Below are 19,351 nucleotides of genomic sequence, written 5' to 3' on the forward strand. Positions count from 1 at the left end.
AAAATCTCATATTACTTCTTTGAAATAAATTGCAGCACGAATTTCTAATTTTAATCAGAGTTTTCAACCTGTAATTACAAAATAGACTTTAATAAGTCACTTTAAGGTTTACATTCCTATATACCCGATACAAAATATCAAAAACAACTTTAACACAAAGGGATAAGGTACATAATCCCATATTTCAAAATATTTTAATTATAAATTTATTGTTTATCACATTGGTTACGAAAGTTAAAAGACAATCGACTTTAATACAATGCCTTAAGGTACATATTCGTATGTTAGAGAACGTACCTATACTACGTGACCCGTTTAGGGGGGGAGCGGAGTCTTTAAAATACTATGGTCAGTCACAGGAGCGGAGGGGGGGGTCACAGATTTTAGTCACGTAGTCTTTAGTTGTATTTTTCATAATACGTAATTCACTAGTAATTTAAGTATGCATGCAGTCTTATGCTATAAATAAGAGTATGAGCCAAATTATTTCTTTTTTCAATTTTTGCCTGTGAAATGACTAAAAATCTTCTTGGCATGTACTACGGGTGGTCACCGAGGGGAGGGAGGGGTCGAAAAAACTAAAAAAATAGGTCACGTAGTATGGGTATTTTCCCTAACAACAATATAAAGTCGAAAATATTGATTACATTGAGTTTTATATCCCCATAGTAGTTTCAATCTGATTACCACAAGTTAATAGAGTAAAAACGACTTTAACCCAACGTATTAAGGTTCAAATTCCCATATAGATATACAAAATCGGTGTTACTGTAATTTCTACCTTATTACAATGCAATAAAGATGCGTTTCTTATACAATGCGACGCCTACAGCAAGCCACATCAACATGGCGGCGGCGTGTGTAGCCAACAGTTGGGAATGCGTGGGCGCAGCAATATGCCAGTGCAGTGGGAAATTACGTTTCAATAGTTCACTGCCGATGTACAAGAATAATGCGTTTTGACCTGCAAATAAAAAAAATACTAATATAAATGCGAATGTATAGATGGATTGTATGTATAGACCAACACGCACTAGGCCAGCGTTGACTATGGCCTAATCACCCCTAACTTAGGGTAGGTTCCGGGCCCTATTATGGGGATGTATAGTGAGCTGATGATAGATGGATTGTTAGAAGGTTTCTTCATAACGTCTGAACTGATCTTGATGAAATTTGGAATATATAGAACATAGTCTGGAAGAACACTAATTAATATTTTTGTTTAATTTCGCACGAACGGAGTCGCAGGCGAGAGCTAGTACTTAATAAAAGTCTACCAAAACTTATTATGTTTTGGTAGATGAAAAAACACTTATTATATGGCACAGATTTAATTAAAAAAAAGCAACTGACACAAAACTGACTCATCCATCATACATACAAAGTTTACTCACCAGCATAATACAAAGGTCTTCCTCCCCACTTATTCTTCAGATCCACGAGGAAATATAGTGCTGCTTGTATGAAGAATGCCATCGATGATGTCACTAGACAATATGACACCGACCACAACGGCTTGTTGACTGGTATTGGTCCACCATCCTTTGTGAACATACACAATGCCCCACCAGATACTCCGAACACAACTGACCAGAACACCCAACGCATTATACGAGCTCTGAAAGGTAATTAATACCTTAAATTAAAATAAATTTGGCCGTGGCCTATGAGGCCAACTTTTTGGTAGACACATGGTGTCTCTCATGGCACTCAAAAGGTTAATACCTCTAGTCAATAGTCTATATAGATTCAAAATCTAATAGTTTTTTTTAGTAAATTACCTAAAACAAACAAATATAAAAATCTTTTATGTTAAAATAGAAAAAAAAGGTTTTCATAATTAAAAATTACTAACAATATTTGGTGCCGAAACCCAACTATAGCCTATTTTCAGTCAGAGTCATAACTTTAGTCCTATTTCCCTTCCCCTTTTCTTATAAGAAAAGGGACAGAATACACGGAAAAGATGACATAAGAAGGGGAAATATTCTCATTCTATGCGTTTTGTCTATGGACAGTAGAATAAAAAAAAAATCGTACCTAGCATGGTTATAAGCCAGCATGATACGTGTTGCATGAGCTCCCGCCTGCACGACCAGCACGCCGGACAACACGCCCAGAATGCCCTCCGGGTCGTAGGGCAACTTGGTATGGTACACATCACGATATCTACCACCCTTGTATAGATGTGATGTGCCGAGGATCAATCTGGAAAAAAATAGGGCAATATATATATAAAAGAAAGTCGTGTTAGTTACACTATTTATAACTCAAGAACGGCTTTACCGATATGCCTGAAAATTGGTGAGGAGGTAGCTTAGAGCCAGGAGACGGACATAGGATACTATTTATTCATTTTTTTTCGAATCTATGCCTTGAAGCGCTGCTTTTTATTTAACTTACTAATATTATAAATGCGAATGTTTACATGGATGTGATGTGAATGGATGGATGGGTGGGCTACACTAATTAAGTTTTTTTATATAATATATCCACGCGGACGGAGTCGCGGGCGACAGCTAGTAATATAGTAGAAAACTATATTATTTTTCTTAATTAAAAAAAGGGTCTTGACAGACAGATGGACAACAAATTGATCCAATAAAGGTTTTTTCCTTTCGAGATACGAAACTCTAAAAATACTCTACAATGAAAAAGCTTTTGAAGATATTTTGAGCAGATATTATAGATTTTTATTCCAACTGGAATTTAAAAAAAAAACTTAATTAGTAGCCTATGTGTTCTTCCAGCAAGATCTGTTCAGCCGTTCCGGAGATACCTTCAAACAAACATCCATCCATCCGTACATTTAAATATTCACATTTATATTAGTAAGATAAGTTTTTACATAGAAAATTTTAAATAAGTAAAAAATGTTTTACATTTTTACTAATATTATAAAGCGGAAGAGTTTGTTTGTTTGTTTACACTATCAAATCTCAGGAACTGATGGTCCGATTTAAAAAAAAAATTTGGATAGTCCATTTATAGAATGCTTTAAGCTATATAACATTACGCTGCGACCAATAGTTTTTTTTTTTTATTCAAACAGCTAGCAAGTAATATAGATAATATAAAATTAATATTTTTATTACTAAGATTCACCTGTCAATATATCCAGCGATGCCTCCAGTGCAGTTCTGTAAGGTAAAGTCTCCGGAAGCTGTACGATGCAGACCTCCCGGACCGGCGTAGCCGCGGGGACAACCCGGCGCAGCCACGGTAAGAGTTATACACATCTATTAAAATAAAATATATAGTACAATCAAAATATCAGTCTTCTTTCCCTTCCCACCCTTTATTTACAGGAAAAAGGACGGGAAAGGGAAATGCATTTGACGAAGGGGGAAGGGGGGGGGGAATATCCTCCTTTAATATGTCCCCTCGCAACGCATCTGCAATGTCTATGGATAGCGGTCGTTTCGCCATTTTGGCGAATCTAGTTAACTAATTCGTTTGCCACTTTATAATATAAACAAATCTAATTCGTAATGAAAACATCGTTGAATCCGTCGTCCACACGTAAATCACGGGTTTATGCGTTTAAATATTTCTGCTGAGTATTCAGGGTGACTCTGGGTATGATTATTTAACGTACTTGTATAGCAACTAGAAGTAATGTCGCAAGCCATTGTTGCCATCCAGCGGTGATATCACGGAAGAGGGAACGACCTGGAAATTACAATTAAATATCAAAGAAATCATATAACTATCAAAATATAATTTACTAGCTGTCGCCCGTGGCTCCGTCCGCGCGGAATAAAAAAACTTAATAAGTAGGCTATGTGTTCTTACAGATTATTATCTACATCTGTATTAAATTTCATCAACATCCATGCAGCCGTTCCGGTCATACCTATTCCCATCTCCTTACCTGGTGTCATATTTTGGCTGGTCCTCATAAAAGCGCACTCCAAAGCCCCAACTATCAGATACATTGCTGCAAGACGCTGCAGCACTCCAGGTAACCGCACATCACTCCAAGACACGTCCACCGAGCTCAGGCAAATTCCAATCAACGATAGGAATAACGAACGCCGCGCCACCTAGTGGAAAATGTATATCTATTATATGACCTAGACTGGATTTAAAGTTGTTCGATAGTTAAATGGTTAGGATATATCTTTGGAAATGTATGCTAAGGTTGGCTACACTACTCAGAAACGTTAAGTAATGTAGTAGTAATGGTAAACTAAGCGCTACCTTAGGAAATAATGAATCTGAGTGCGACCACTAGAATTTAACCGCAAGTTCAAGTAAAACATTTTACCAATTTTTAAATTTACTCATTATGTAATACAAAATTAACTTGTAGGGTTATAAATCACGATAAATAAGATTCGAATATTCAAAAAGCAGTTATCTTGTCTACATACCTGACCAAATGCTGACAGTCTCGGCAGCGAAGTCCTAAGTCTGGCATGCAGTGAGAGCACTAGGGCTTCGCCCATCGCAAACGCAAACCATGGGAACACAACATCAGCGACAGTTAGACCATTCCAAACAGAATGCTTGAAGATGCCATAGCCACCGCCACCGGCGTTCACGAAAATCTAAAAAAAAAAATGTTTTAATCAATGTTCGTGTTAGTCCTTAGCTTAGTCCTAAATACCTGGATATCTTTGATTTATATTTTTATTATAATTTGACTAGCAGATGTCCTGAAACTATCAGAATTTAGTGACCTTAAAAAATTCTAATATTACAAATGCGAATGTTTTGATGGACGTTTGTTTGAAGGTATCTACAGAACGACTGTAAGGTTCACAATGAAATTTGAAATTGATGTAGAACATAGTCTGGAAGAACACATAGGCTACTGAGCTTTTTTTATTCAGCGCAGACAGAGTCGCGGGCGACGGCTAGTATAGTGAACGAAGTTAGTTAAGGTTGTTTAAATTAGTTTCTAAATTTTTCTAGAATATTCTTTTTTTCAAAAGGAATGAAAATAGCAATAACTTTTTATATAATTAAGCATACATTTAACCAAACATTACATTCCGTGAGTTTGCATCTGTTAAAAAAGGTTTAATATTTGATCTATACAAAATACATACCATAAGAGCAATAGAGAATCCTCTGAATATATCAAGAGATCGCAACCGAGAACGCGTTGGAGATCGAGGAACACTCGCTTCAGTTGTTAAGACACGTGTTTCCGATCCAAGCTCATTATCCTCCCTGATAACAAAGTGTTTTAACTAAAAAACTACTAAACTAAGGAACTTTAAATAAAAAAAATATCTGCTCAATACTTTATAAACATTCATGAGACATTATACTAAACTGATATATAAAAACGGCTTAACCCTCACGTATATTCGTCCGGTGGCGGCACCGACTAGTTTTGAGCCCATCGGGGGCCCTACATCAGGATGAGTGGTACTGGTATTATTTCGCGGACGCGGCCCGTCGCTCACTCTAACTAGTATGTGCCGCCACCGGACGAATATATGTGAGTGTTTAGATATCAGTTTACTTTATAAACAATACTTTCCAAGCTAAAGATATCTTTTGTAATATTAGTTAAGGTAGGAATAAAATTACCTTGCAAAATATCTCGCATAAAACCTTCCAGCAACCACCCTCTTCCCAATTCCTTTGACAATGTACCATAGTGTGGCCATAGACAATAACACCACTATAGCTGTGAGTATCGGAAGGAAGGCGGCATCTGGCTCCGCTGTCATACGCGGCTGGCACTCCTCAGGCCAGCCATTTGTTAAGTTAAGGGAATACTGTCCAAATTCACCGAAAGCATAGGTCCCTATGAACAAAATGCAATAAAAATATATAAATTATAGTAAAAAGTAAAATGGCTACATGTCCTTCGATTATATAGCTTTTCATTAAAGTATCTCTAATCTTACTAATATTATAAATGTGAATGTTTAGATTGATGGATGGATGTTTATCAAAAGGTATCTCCAGAACCGCTGCATAGATATAGCTGAAATTTGGCATAGAAGTAGAGCATAGTCTGGAAGAATACATAGTCTATAATTAAGGTTTTTTTTTTCATCCGCGCACATGGAGTTGCAGGTGACAGTTAGTTTTGTTATAAAATCTTTTCATAACATACAAATTTATCAAATACAGAGAAGACTTTTTAAGCTTATTTTATCATAAACATCAAGATTGTGTCTTTCAATGATAAAGAGTTAAAATCTAAACAAAGCATAATACTACTTTACATAACAACAGTAAATATTTACTATTTTATCTAAACAGTAACAATAAAGTAATATACAATTTCAAGCCAACATAAAAATTTATGTAAACATAATATGAAATTCATAATAGTGTTTTTTTAGTTATTTATTGAAATTGGTGAGAGAGAATGTATATTGCAAAATCAGGAAACAATGTTAAATATAGTTTTTTACTAGAAATATGTTGTTATTTACAAATTCTAATAATTTAATTACATATTTTATTTCCTGAATCTAAAAATAATCAGGTAATTTGCAGTTTAATTAATAACATAGTGATAAACTGTGACATCAAGAGAATAGATTATTGTTTATACCACAATGACATATAACCTACGATGATTCATAACATGACCTGGAAACGATGGCTATTGATACTGCTAACACTGCAACTTTAAGTAAAATAGTTATTTGCCCTCTCTAATCCACCAAAAATATAGCAATTTACATGGTAGGTGTTTTAATGACAATTAATCACAAAAAACAACAACGTCGCAAATTTTACACTCAAAACAAAGAATTGACATACCATTGCAACTGCGGCCTTGTTCATTTTGTACAACATAACGCAGGGGACTAAAAGTTTCTATCACGACATCTCCAGTTTGATTAAAGTCAGCTGTCTTCAACAGTATACAATCCTCGCATTCCTCATATTGGCTCCAGAAGGATATTTGTTCATTTGTTACAATTTGCAGGCATGCTTGGTCGTAACGCAAAGTTTTGCCATTGCAGTTTCGTAAGAAATATCCAACATTCTCGAAGTAGCTAAGGCCCATGTTTAATTTTCCCTACATCAGTTACGCAAACACTTTTTGTACAATTTTTAACAATGCAATTTATTGCAGTTACAATAACGTCGGATGGCGGAAAGCAAAATTTTGCGATTGCTAAAACAACTATCATCTGTCAAATGACTCAAATGTCAGTTAACATGGTAGATAAAAAAATATCAACATCTGTTCGATTCGATACTCAACAAATATCGATTTTAACGTTTGCTTCAGCTTTTAGCCCTTTTTCATAGTACTTAAATACTTAAACAATACAATCTTCCCAAAAAAAAATTAAAGTAAGGAAGAAGCAGTAAATTCAAATGTTTTTGTATTTAGATTTACTTGAAATACTAACTTATATCGATGACTTAAATGCTTTATTCGATGATAAAAACTTTTTGATACATCAGCGGATCTTCGCATCGTTGTTCCAATTGATGCCTTTTACGCAGGCCATATTATCAAGGCAAGGATTGTTACTTAATTATCTGCTAAACTAACTCTTACCTCGAGAATTAGAGGTTACGGATTTACATATATCATACTCTAATTTTGTAGGAGACAAAAAATACAATAATAAATTTAGTACACTTCTTTTTATTTGAAAATAGTAACAATTTTTTTAAACGTGTGTAATACAGTATTAGTATTTCTATAGTAATATTTTTCATAATAAGCAAATTAATATGAAATATTACAAAATATTAATTATCAAATTGGATAACTGAACAGTTTTTCTAATAAATGAAGATTTTTTTCGTAAAATTCTTCTTTAATTGTGCCAGGTATTGTCACATACATTCCATTTTTAGTAAGTGTTATATTGGAATGCTCGTTGTAGAACCATTCGGGCAATGGTGATGGTGGTGGAATAAAAAACTGCCATACCATACGCTTATAGTTGATTACTAATGCTGTAAAAGGTCCTTTGAAGTACAGCTGAAAAAGAAATATTATTAACATGTGGAGCTAAAACTTTGTACCCCTTTCTAAGCAAAAATACATGAACAGATGAACGTGAAGGATGCAGTTACAGTCAAAGTAAAATTTCGAGCAATGGGCAACCAAGTAATATTGAAGAAGGATTCTGTGAATATTTGCTCAAACATAGCGAGCAATTTGCGAGATGCGCGTTCGCTGTGCATTTGCCACATGTGGCAATTTTTTTTTATATAAATAGGTTGCAAATGAGCACGCGGCCACCTGAGTTCGCTCAAATGGCGAAGCGACCGCTGCAGATAGACATCATAATTTGCAGATGCGTTGCCTAGAGAGAATTTACCCCTCATATGTGTACCCTGCCGGATCCACTTCCTCTTTCATCTTCTCCCGAATCTCTTCTTAAGGAGGAGGAACCTTAAGAAAAGGGTGGGGAAGAAAAGAGGACAAAGTTAAGCCTACAGATAATACTTACAGTTAGTGATGGAGTTTCGTACTCGTCCATAGTTTCGGGTAGATTTGAGTCAGGCTGTTTTTGAAATGATAAACTGAAATAAAACACTTATTAAACCATATTGTTGTCTCTTGTTTTGCAAAGAGAATGAAAGAGATAACAATATAATTTACATGAGGAAGATCATTAGAAACCAATTTTCAAATACTTACACAAACTTGTTGATTATTTGTATAACTTTGTACTTAATTCCATTGTTAATTTCGTCATGTTTTATATCTTGAATGTTTTTAGGCTCATCTATTGGATATGATTTCTTTGGATCGTCTTTTTTTACTCTTCTTGTGTTCTGACGTCTTTTGTAACTTAAGTATGCTAGAGGATGTCTGGAACAATTTTTTATATGAATTGGGGGCAGGTCACCAACGCCGAAAGACATAAAATCAAAACAACAAACCAATATCATCATCATCGTCATTATCAGCTCAATATACGTTACCACCGAGGGGCTCGGAGCCTATCCTGAGCTAGGAGTGATTAGGCCATAGTCAACCACGTTGGCCCAGTGCGTGTTGGTTGACTTCACACATATCTTTGAATTTCTTCTTAGATATGTGCAGATTGCATCACGATGTTTTCCTTCACCGTAATAACGTCGGATAAATGTACATATGTTAATCGGAAACCGAAAAACACATTGGTACATGGCGGTATTCGAACCCAGGACTTGCATATTGCAAGTCAAGTGCTTACCCCAGAGCCACCGACGATCAATCCCAATTGAAAGCCAATATAATAAGTTTAAATCAATAATTTCCAAAGTGTTTCTTCACTACTTGTGCAACACGGAATACTCAGCGGCGGTGAACGTTGACGGAAAGTTGAGGTTATGCAAATTGAAGAAATTCAGGGTTCTCCAAAACTAGTTAAAGAATGTATTAAAAAAAAGTTTGAGAATCTCTGGTTTATTTAGACCAGAGATTCACAATTTTTTTTCTAAATAATTTTGTAGACAATATGTTCTATGTCTTTTTTAAAAAAAAAACACTTACCTGTGTATCATTGGTCCAATTTCATCGTCAAAATATTCCTCCTCACTTTCAGTTGCCGATCGTAAATTCGTCAAATTCAATCCATCATTTAACTTCACAACCCATAAAGTATCATCCCACTCTTCAAAATGCTTCAAAGTTGTCGTCGGACTATCCGTAACCAATCCATTATCCATATCCAAAATTCCATTACTGGGAAAATTTAATATCTTCCCATAAATAATAATAATTTGATAAATTATAAGAGCGTATAAAAACATGTTTTTTATGTACACGTTCGATAGCAAATGACTAATTATTAGGCGGGTACTTTTACGCTTGAACACTTGCGCAAATAAGAACGATGTGTGTTTCCATTGTTTCCAGTTTAATATACTACGTCTTAACGTAACTGTTTTCACATAGAAGTATAGCTGTAGTTAAAAGTTACACATACGTTTATAAAAAGGTATAAAATTACATACGCTTAGAGTAGTGTTTAACGTCGTCTTATTTACACTTACTGAAGGTTTCTGAGCCAATATCCTCCTTAAAATATAAATTTTTATTTTGTCAAAGATGATAGGGATGACGATATGTTTTATATAGAAATTTCGGTCTCAGGAATCCACGATTAGACGTATTTAAATTAACTCTGATTTGGTTCAAAAGTTCAAGTCATTCAGATTTACGATTTAAGAAATCTTTTATACTTTAAAAAAAATAACAATTCACTTACTTAAGGGTCTGTACAATATTTTAGGTGTATTTTTTTTTAATTGAAAAATTAAATTATTTTAAGGTTATAAATCAAATAGTAATATTTGAAATACATATTTTATTAAATAAATTGGAATGATATTACAATAAAAACATATTATGTAGTTGCAAAAAGATATAATAAAGCCTTAGCGAATTGCACAATCTCCGAGCCACCAAGTTTTGATTCTCCATACACACGGTCCACAAACGTAATTGGTACTTCTCCTATAGAATAGTCCAGTTGTCTCGCTCTGCAAAACAATATAAACAATCGATTAGTAATTTTTTAAGCAACCTATACACATTTCTGTGATCATAGGTAACCTATGTGTTCTTCCAGACTATGTTCTACATCACTGAAATTTCATAAAGATCCATACAGCTATTCTAGAGATACCTAGCAACAAACATACCACCAACAAACATTATACAATGCAAATATTTTAATGTATGGACATTAAAATATTTGCATTTATAACATTAGTAAGATCTAAAGTTTTCTTACAGATTTATCAATGTTTAGTAATTTATCAAGTAATCTCAATAAAGGAATTGGCCATGGCTTGGATATGACAATTTTTGTTGATTCTTTTAATATTATTAATTCAAATCTAAATCCCCATTACAAACCGCTACCGTCAGCACCAAAATGGAGAAAATCGAATAGGCACAAAATACTTTATCTTTTAGCCATTCCATTTATGTATGTGAATAAATCACAGTAGCCTTAAAAAGACTTACCTTATTATCATTTCCATTTGAAAAACATAACCTTTGGATACACAACTGTCTATCAATCTCAAAAGAACATCTTTCTTGTACAATCTGAAATATTGAAATTATTTATGTGACTAATATTCATCATCAGCTCACTATACGTCCCCACCGAGGGGCTCGGAGCCTACCCTAAGTTAAGGGTGATAATACTAATATTGCATACTACAAATAAATTTAATTAAAAATATAAAATAAACTAAAGCAGACCTTTAAGTGTTGCATAAAATCATCAAAGCTTAATGTTGGCTTATTGGTCCCATACTTTTTAACATTTTAACTCCTTGCATTTTAATATTTTAAGATAAAAGCATGCTTTGATTAACTTTTTTTTTAACTTGTTCATTTATTAACCTTAATCTTAACATATTACATTTCATATAAAAAATAAAAAATTATACAAAATATATTATATTAAAAATAGAACACCACCAGCTGCGGAGTCCCATGACTCAAACAACCAGTGGTCACTGCTACAAAGACAGGAACCTTCTCACAATGCATGCGGTTTCTAGGATAACTGCCTTTTGTATCGGGCCCTTAATCCAACTGTTTAGCGAGTAATTAACTTTTATTTAATATTTTTATATATTTTAGAAAATAAACTTTTAAGTTTGATAATTATAATGACCAAAATATGTTATTATGTGTATTTCATGTTCTGGTAGGACATGTTTTTGGTCTTGTATAAATGACCGTTTGCCATACAACTTTCTTTGCTTGTCTAGTATACACCGTGGCCTCAAAAAGGTTAAGAATTAATCATTCATTAGGAATAAACTGATAATAGAAATGGAATAACATACATAATATTTATACAAGACTGGCTGTTCCCCACAACTTTAGTCTGAATGGAATTAAAAAAATAACTTAATTACTAAACTGTGTCATTCCAATTATGTTCTTTTAAATACGAAATTTCAATGAGATCTGTGCTATTATTTTGAAGATTTCTAACAAACTTCCATCCAAACATTCACATTTATAATATTAGTTAGATAAAATAAAAGAAGATAATAATAATTAACCATTTTACTAACCATGATTAGATTAGCTTTAAATCAGTTCAATATTAACTCACATAGACAAACTATTGTGTGACTCAACAACTAAATCCATATTTACAACTTTTAGACATTATTAGTTAGAATCCTTTGGAGCGAATGGAATGATCAAAATCAGAATAATTAGTGAGGGGACATAAATGTTGACATTTTAGTAAGGCTAGTGTTGCGCCAGTACACCGGCACAGTGTCGGATTCTTTTCCTAACACAACATATTATCTCTGTTTTATCAACGATGAACGACAGGTATGACAATATGTTTTATACAGAGAATTTGGTGTCAGAAACACATAGTTAAAGGTTTTTTTACTTTACCTGAAAGAACCAGTGAGATCAGAAGCTCCAGGTCTAAGTAGTAATTGTGTGATAAAATTAGCACCCCTTGATATAAGCTTCCTTTTAAAATCCCATCCGTGTACACCTCCTCCTCCTTTATATCTCGTACCAGATATCAAATCAAAATCATGTTTTCTCTGCAGTTCTATGAATTTTGGTATGAATTTAGGCTGAAAATATATAAGTTCATTTTATCAATGATAAATTAATAACAATTCAGAAATGTATTTACAGTTGGCCCTGATTAAGTGAGAGTCCAAGATACTGCAATATTTTTCTCACTTATAAAAGTTTCTCACTGACCAGAATTTCTTGCTTATGGAGGTCATCTGGTGAGACCATTGACTCTTGAGGTTCGACCATATTTCAAAAACTATATTTCCAACATTTAGTCTAATGCTTTTATACTAAAACATTCAAAGCTACTGACTCCCCTGCATAGTTCATATTCATAAAAATTAAGTGGCATGAAATGTGTTAATTGTTGCTTACGACTGATAGAAAGTCTAAGTTCATTTAACTTGATTGGGTAAACAGAAATTCGTACGATTAAAATAAATAATTGCTAATAAATACTGCAAACATATTGAACATCTTTTGAGGCATGTCAGTATCATAAATATAGTCATAATATCATAAGTATATAATCTCCTTGATAAATAACTTACATGATGACTTAAATCAGCGTCCATAATAATAATAAAATTGCCCGTTGCATGTTGTATACCGTGTACATATGCTGTGCCCAGTCCCAGTTTCTTCTCCCTCGGCCTTAAAACTATTTTGCTCGTACCGTACAGTTTCTGTAATTGTTTTGCAACTTCCAGAGTCCCATCGGGGCTTCCATCGTCAATTATTATCACTTCATAATCGTAGCCACTGCAAGAAAACCGATAAGTGCTACTTTTAGTTCCTATGTTTTTGTGATAGTGTTCATGTTTTCTTTACCATTTACTTTACCTGTTATCTAAATACTTCATAATAAGCCATATTATGATAGGCAAGTTCTCTCTTTCATTGTACGTAGGAAGTAATATGGAATATTTATCAATCTTTGTGATTTCGGAATCCACTGTAGCAGCCGCCATGCTGTCAAATGTCAAGATTAAGTCAAAATAAAAAATAACACACATCACACTGCCCCTTACACTCATGTTCCTCTAGGGTAATTTTAAATTAGAAAAATATGAAAACTTTTTTGTAATATGGAGGATATCCTCCATATTACAAAAAAGGGGTTTATATATATAAACCCCTTCGAATTTAAGAATATAGCTTAGATATAGGGATTAGTTTTAGTTACGTAAGTAGTTTTTAAAATGCAAAGGTGGTTTGGAAGTGTATATACTCTATAATACTCTTGTCAAAATGGTTGTCATTTTTCATTTTTTCAAATTTTCAAATGTCAATTTCTGGCTGCGTTTTATGAAATTCAGTGTTTACGTAAAAATGAAATTAAAAAATGAATTAAGTTAATCATTGAATATATTTATTAGTAGTTTGTCTAAATGCAAAGATTTGGCCTTCATTTAAATGTTATTATTCCTTGTGTAAAAAGCTTGCTACGGTATGGAAGATAAGTGAAAGTTTTACAGTTCGATCGTTGCTAGAATATTTAAGGATAAAATGGGCAAAACGAGCAAAGTTGTAGTTTGTGGTATGAAAGGGGTCGGTAAAACTGCTATCCTAGAGCAGCTTATATACGGTAATGTGAATCTCAAATCATGTTTCTATCCAACAATAGAAGATATTTACGTAGCCAATATTGAGACCGACAGAGGTTCTAAGGAACGAGTATGTTTCTATGACACCGCGGGGCTAGAGCCGCCGCTAACAGGCGAGTTAAAAGGTTTTAATTTTACTGTAGTTTTGTTTTGCCATGCCATTTTTATGCTATCTTTATATATATAATTCTTCTGTGAGTGTGTATGTCACTGAACTTCTCTCAAACGACTGGACAGATTGTGATGAAATTTTTTGTGTGTGTTCAAGGGGATCTGGGAATGGTTTAGATTCACAATTTTGTCTGCTGGACAATGTTTTTTAATTAATTTTTAATTTATTAATAGTTGTTGATTTTGGAATGTTTTAAGTGTCAATTTTAACTAATATTCGAATTTTCAAATTAAAGACGTGCAGACAGGACAACGTCTGTCGGGTCCGCTAGTATTATATAAATAGGACACACATATAAATGTTAATATAATGTTATAATGTATATTCTTCTCTTATAATAACTACTCTTACTAGTCTTGGTGGATTTACTTCTTAATTTTTATTTGACAATAAAAAAAAATTACTTCTTATAAATGCTGATATTTAATGGTATAATTAGTTGCTGTATTTGTTTTGTATATTGTTCACTATATCTACAAGCTAATTATTTTATGCTAATGTAAATATTTTCTCGGAACAAATTACAATATAAATCCAATTGCTTCTTGTCATACTTTTAGTTACTTATTAATATTAAGAATTATGTATGGAGTGATTATTTATTTTTTTAGGTCCCCCACAATCTCCTACAATGCAGTTGACCTCCAATCAAGTACTGCAGAGGCACTATCTTGGCTTCGCTGAAGGCTTTGTGATGGTGTATGATACAACACGGCCTGAATCACTTGATGTTCTTATGTACCTAAAGAAAGATATTGATAGAAATAAGGATAAGAAAGAGGTAAGGATCTATGTCACTAGTGAACAGTGTCTTTACATCTTCTGAGGTACCATAGTTACTAAATTCCCCATTATTATGCTTGTTACTCCTTATTATGCAATAATCAAATGGTAGTTCTATGTATAAAAGTAAACTGCTTGGGTGAGTTGATCGCAATAAATGGCGCTTTGTGTTTGCGGTTGTAGACAACTGCACACCTGCTAGAGCAGGTTTTTTAACCTTAACCTTAAACCTTTTCTGCTTTTTTTTATCTTACTAATATTATAAATGCAAATGTTTAGATGGATGGATAGGATGGATGTTTGTTTGAAGGTATCTCTGGAACAGCACAATGGATTTCATTGAAATTTGGCATAGGTGTAGAATATAGTCTGGAAGAACACATAGGCTACTTATCAAGTTATATTTAATTCCCCGTGGACAAAGTTGTGGGCCACAGCTGGTATTGAATATATAAGTGCTTGATCACAAACCTACTTGATATTAAGTGGTCATTTGATCAAAGGTTGGCACACACAAGCTTACTAAAGTACCACAGCAAACTAATTAAATGTTGTACAAAGAAAATTGATCATAATTCTATAAGTATTTCTTTATGTAATCACCAGGTGGTGATGATAGTTATCGGTAACAGAACTGGTCCAGACGATGTGAACAGCCTGGAGAATACATGTTCTAAAGCTTCCAATTGGTGTGCCCGTGAGAAGATACGGCATTTTGAAGTGACCGCTATGGACCGTCCGTCACTGTACGAACCGTTTATATTTATGACAACTCGTTTGAATCCCGTTCAAAATAAAACTGCCTTCCCACAACTCAGCACATTAAGCAAACTGACACAGAAGAATAACAAAAGTGAAGCTATGTAACGGTATGTTTTTAATCTATGCCCTTTCTGCTATCAACCATAGAGTATCTGTCATAGAGTTGCAAAAATTTTGACGCGTGATTTTTTTGTTTTTAATCAATCCAAAATAAAACTTTCTTGTGTTTACAGCCTATCTGTAGAGCCATAAATATAGATTATATAACGACATCTACAGATTCTTCGTTCATACACTTTTTTGCACACATGAGTTTATATTCCTCTCCGATATCAAGCACTTTCGATCCTTGTTACCTTGGCAGTGTTTTACCCCGAGGTATCCTGTAAATTATTTCCTGGTTTTGTATTGCTTAAATTTTTGCAATTCTGACAGTGTCTTGATTCTGCAAATCATATTCCTCAAGTAGACCATCGATGTCATGTTATTGTCATAAAGGGAGAAATTGATGCATACTTTTACTACGAGATTATTTCTTTTCCATAATACAGTATAATCTCACTAATCCGGCACTTCGATAGATTGGCACGTCCAATAATCCGGCACCTTACCCCCAAGACTCCTTCACCCCTCAATACTTGTACGCTTGGGTGCTGATTCCTCAACTAGCAGTCTAATTTCAAGACTTATTTTTTCAAGAGAGAATAGTTTATAGTTAAAAATTACAAATAAACGCAAACACAAAACACTATATTTGAATAATAAAATTTACATTACCTAGACTTTTTCACTATAATCCAGTAATCCGAACATTCTGCCGGATTAATGAGATTATACAGTAATTACTTCCGAAAAATCTATATTACCAGAGTGGCTTCCACAACTCTTCGTCAGTGTAAATTTCCTAACGTTTGAATACTTGGTAGCCCTAGTACGTTCTGTTTCTCTTAAAATAATTTAAACATATCTCTATAATATTACACATAAGCAAATCAAGTAAGACAATCTTTTTAAAGTTAGTTTTAAGTTATTCTTAAAATTTATTTGACTTCCATACATGCATTTATTTACTATTATTTTGTACAAAATTCATCTTATATTTTATTTCTTTTTATTTAAATTTCGAATATACTAAATGTATTCCATTGAATCTCAGTATATAGATAAATAGAATCTTAGCCATAGACTAGACATCAATTTTTTATGTTTAATTCTTATTATTATGTTTATAATCTGAATGTGACATTTTTATTTAATATTAATATATATAATAGGTACTTACTTTAACATTTCATCTAGATTTTTTTTACTGTATATTCTAGGATCTGTTGTCATATTTTTTTTATTTAATATCAATATTGAAATGAACAAAACATTTAAAGTTTATCTAAAAATTCTGTTTATTTTTGTTAATTTAAATCATCAAAGAAGTATTCATACCATGTCACAGATTCAAAATTTGGGCATAGATTAAAGATTATTGACATGAGTATATCTGTCAAAATAATTTGAAAAAAAATGAAATGAGCTGATGCTTAATGTACTTATTTTGAATTTAGCTTTTTTTTTTAATTATCTGTAGTTTAAAATGAATTTAATAGTTAAGTATTCTTTGGTGCAATATTTTTAGTACTTAATCTAATGTTTCATAGTGTTATGTGCGAAGTTGTCTATACTGTATGAGACATAATTACAGGAACATTCATAAAAACATATTGTCATCTTGCTCGAGACAGTATGTTTTTTATGGATGTTATAGTAGAGGAAATCTATGGTTAAAATACCATAAAGTTAATTTAGAACCGCCTAATGCTACTACAGAGTAAAGATGCGATGTGCTTTTTAAATAAAATGCACTTATGTACTTACTATAGGTTTGTTTATCAAAAAAATCGTAGTCATAATAATGGTATGGTTTTTTATTAAATTTTATTGATAAAATTGATTTTTTTTTGTGTTGCAAATGTTAAATTTTTCTTCAAAATTAAATTGGCCGCAATTAAGACTCTCTTAACTTAAGCTTTAAATTTATAAACACGCTTAAAATGTTACTTAATAATTATAATGTTGTAAATGTAATATTTAGTTGGGTGTTTCCTGTTGGACCATTGACGGACCGATCGAATTCATAGAGAAAAATTGTCGATGGGAAACACACGTTTATTTAATTTTATAAGACCAAATAAATATGAAATATATCGGGTATAAAGTTTATTAATATTTTTTATAGACTATAAATTATTTCCAATTTAAAAATTGGCATAAAATCTCAAAAAATATAGTAATTTTTGTTGTAATGTTTTTTTTTCAATTTACTTATCAATAAAAAAACTGTAGATTAAAAGAAAAAAAAAACTTTTAAATAAATATTTACTATGTGTTGCCTGTAACATTCGTATGCTATATTAAATAAAAATCAATTTGAATGGCAATATTTTATTTCGCATTTCAAAATGTTACAATAACCTTATCGAGTATAATTCACTACAACTATTGGGCGGGATGTTATCCCAAAGCTATCTACGCATCAACAGAAACAACGTCTTAATTATGTTATTCGTTTACATCGACCGTTCAGAGAAAGACCAGGTACGTACTACAAACTTTTTTCAGGTTTTTTTTTTATTTTTTTTTGTTCAACAATGAAATCACAACATATGTATTATATATAGATACTAGCGGACCCGACAGACGTTGTCTGATAATTTGACACTGCGATGTTAGCGCCGTCTGTCGGATCCAATGTAAAACATTCCAAAATCAACAACTACTAATAAATTAAAAATTAATTAAAAAAACATTGTCCCGCGGACAAAATTGTGAATCTAAACCATTCCCAGATCCCCTTGAACACACACAAAAAAATTCATCAAAATCGGTACAGTCGTTTGAGAGAAGTTCAGTGACATACACACTCACAGAAGAATTATATATATAAAGATTTTTTTTGCTGCACATGGAATAGCCGAAAATATGCCAAAGGCTTACGCAGTGATAGCTCTTAGAGTACGCTCCTGGTCTAACAATGTATTCAGTTAGGGCTGGTACACACTATATATTATAAGCAGTGATATTTTTAGTTAACAACGTATTTAACATTGAATAAAATTTCGTACACATCATATTTTTTTCAACGATATTTTCATTGTGTTTGCAAATTTTTTATTATTTCTACTGATAAAGTTATTTATGTACCAGCCCTAATCTTATAATTTTAGAACAGTAATGTAATTTTTAAAATTTCGAAACCTTATACTTCAATCATTCTTTTTTCCTCGTCTTTATCGTTGTTTATATGGAAGAGACGCGTGACCTGCCGAAGTCTTTTATGTATATCTACTCATATTAATTGATGTCATTATATCATACATACACGTAATTCCTGTACATTATTATGTACTATAATATTTACTTTTAATAATATTATTAGAAATAAATATTATAATACATATAAATAGTATTCAAATAGGATTATTCACACCCTGTTCCACTTCACTCCATTTTATATAATCTTTAAATACATAATAGAAATGTTTTACTTAATTCTATTTAATTATTTGA

At 32.7% G+C, this 19,351-nt stretch overlaps 4 protein-coding genes across 5 annotated transcripts; 1 reads left to right on the forward strand and 3 right to left on the reverse strand.

The window, feature by feature from the left end:
• Nucleotides 1-504: 504 nt before the first annotated feature.
• On the reverse strand, nucleotides 505-7,114 carry LOC106128620 (heparan-alpha-glucosaminide N-acetyltransferase). The gene is made up of 10 exons (XM_013327088.1): nucleotides 6,742-7,114; nucleotides 5,548-5,767; nucleotides 5,058-5,181; nucleotides 4,377-4,553; nucleotides 3,875-4,046; nucleotides 3,599-3,672; nucleotides 3,106-3,239; nucleotides 2,041-2,208; nucleotides 1,395-1,618; nucleotides 505-964 (listed from the first exon to the last, which is right to left on the reverse strand). Exons 1-10 carry the CDS (start codon nucleotides 6,989-6,991, stop codon nucleotides 786-788), a joined length of 1,722 nt encoding a protein of 573 aa, XP_013182542.1. The 5' UTR covers nucleotides 6,992-7,114; the 3' UTR covers nucleotides 505-785.
• Nucleotides 7,115-7,699: 585 nt separating this feature from the next.
• LOC106118799 (uncharacterized) lies at nucleotides 7,700-9,931 on the reverse strand. The gene is made up of 4 exons (XM_013313584.1): nucleotides 9,434-9,931; nucleotides 8,594-8,767; nucleotides 8,403-8,475; nucleotides 7,700-7,927 (listed from the first exon to the last, which is right to left on the reverse strand). The coding sequence occupies exons 1-4, from the start codon at nucleotides 9,691-9,693 to the stop codon at nucleotides 7,700-7,702; spliced, it is 735 nt and encodes a 244-aa protein (XP_013169038.1). The 5' UTR covers nucleotides 9,694-9,931.
• A 328-nt stretch (nucleotides 9,932-10,259) lies between these two features.
• On the reverse strand, nucleotides 10,260-13,477 carry Dpm1 (Dolichyl-phosphate mannosyltransferase subunit 1). The gene is made up of 5 exons (XM_013317916.1): nucleotides 13,310-13,477; nucleotides 13,018-13,228; nucleotides 12,329-12,519; nucleotides 10,916-10,999; nucleotides 10,260-10,425 (listed from the first exon to the last, which is right to left on the reverse strand). Exons 1-5 carry the CDS (start codon nucleotides 13,435-13,437, stop codon nucleotides 10,290-10,292), a joined length of 750 nt encoding a protein of 249 aa, XP_013173370.1. The 5' UTR covers nucleotides 13,438-13,477; the 3' UTR covers nucleotides 10,260-10,289.
• Nucleotides 13,478-13,746: 269 nt separating this feature from the next.
• kappaB-Ras (NFKB inhibitor interacting Ras like 1) lies at nucleotides 13,747-16,988 on the forward strand. Of its 2 annotated transcripts, none has more exons than XM_013306095.1 (3): nucleotides 13,747-14,198; nucleotides 14,857-15,026; nucleotides 15,635-16,988. In XM_013306095.1, the coding sequence occupies exons 1-3, from the start codon at nucleotides 13,976-13,978 to the stop codon at nucleotides 15,893-15,895; spliced, it is 654 nt and encodes a 217-aa protein (XP_013161549.1). In that variant the 5' UTR covers nucleotides 13,747-13,975; the 3' UTR covers nucleotides 15,896-16,988. The 2 variants fall into 2 exon arrangements, with proteins under 2 accessions (XP_013161549.1, XP_013161557.1); XM_013306103.1 differs by having other exon boundaries at nucleotides 13,747-14,186; nucleotides 15,635-16,987.
• Nucleotides 16,989-19,351: the final 2,363 nt, after the last annotated feature.

Source organism: Papilio xuthus, unplaced genomic scaffold (genome assembly GCF_000836235.2).
Source record: "Papilio xuthus unplaced genomic scaffold, Pxut_1.1 DF829758.1, whole genome shotgun sequence".
Lineage (NCBI taxonomy): Eukaryota > Metazoa > Arthropoda > Insecta > Lepidoptera > Papilionidae > Papilio > Papilio xuthus.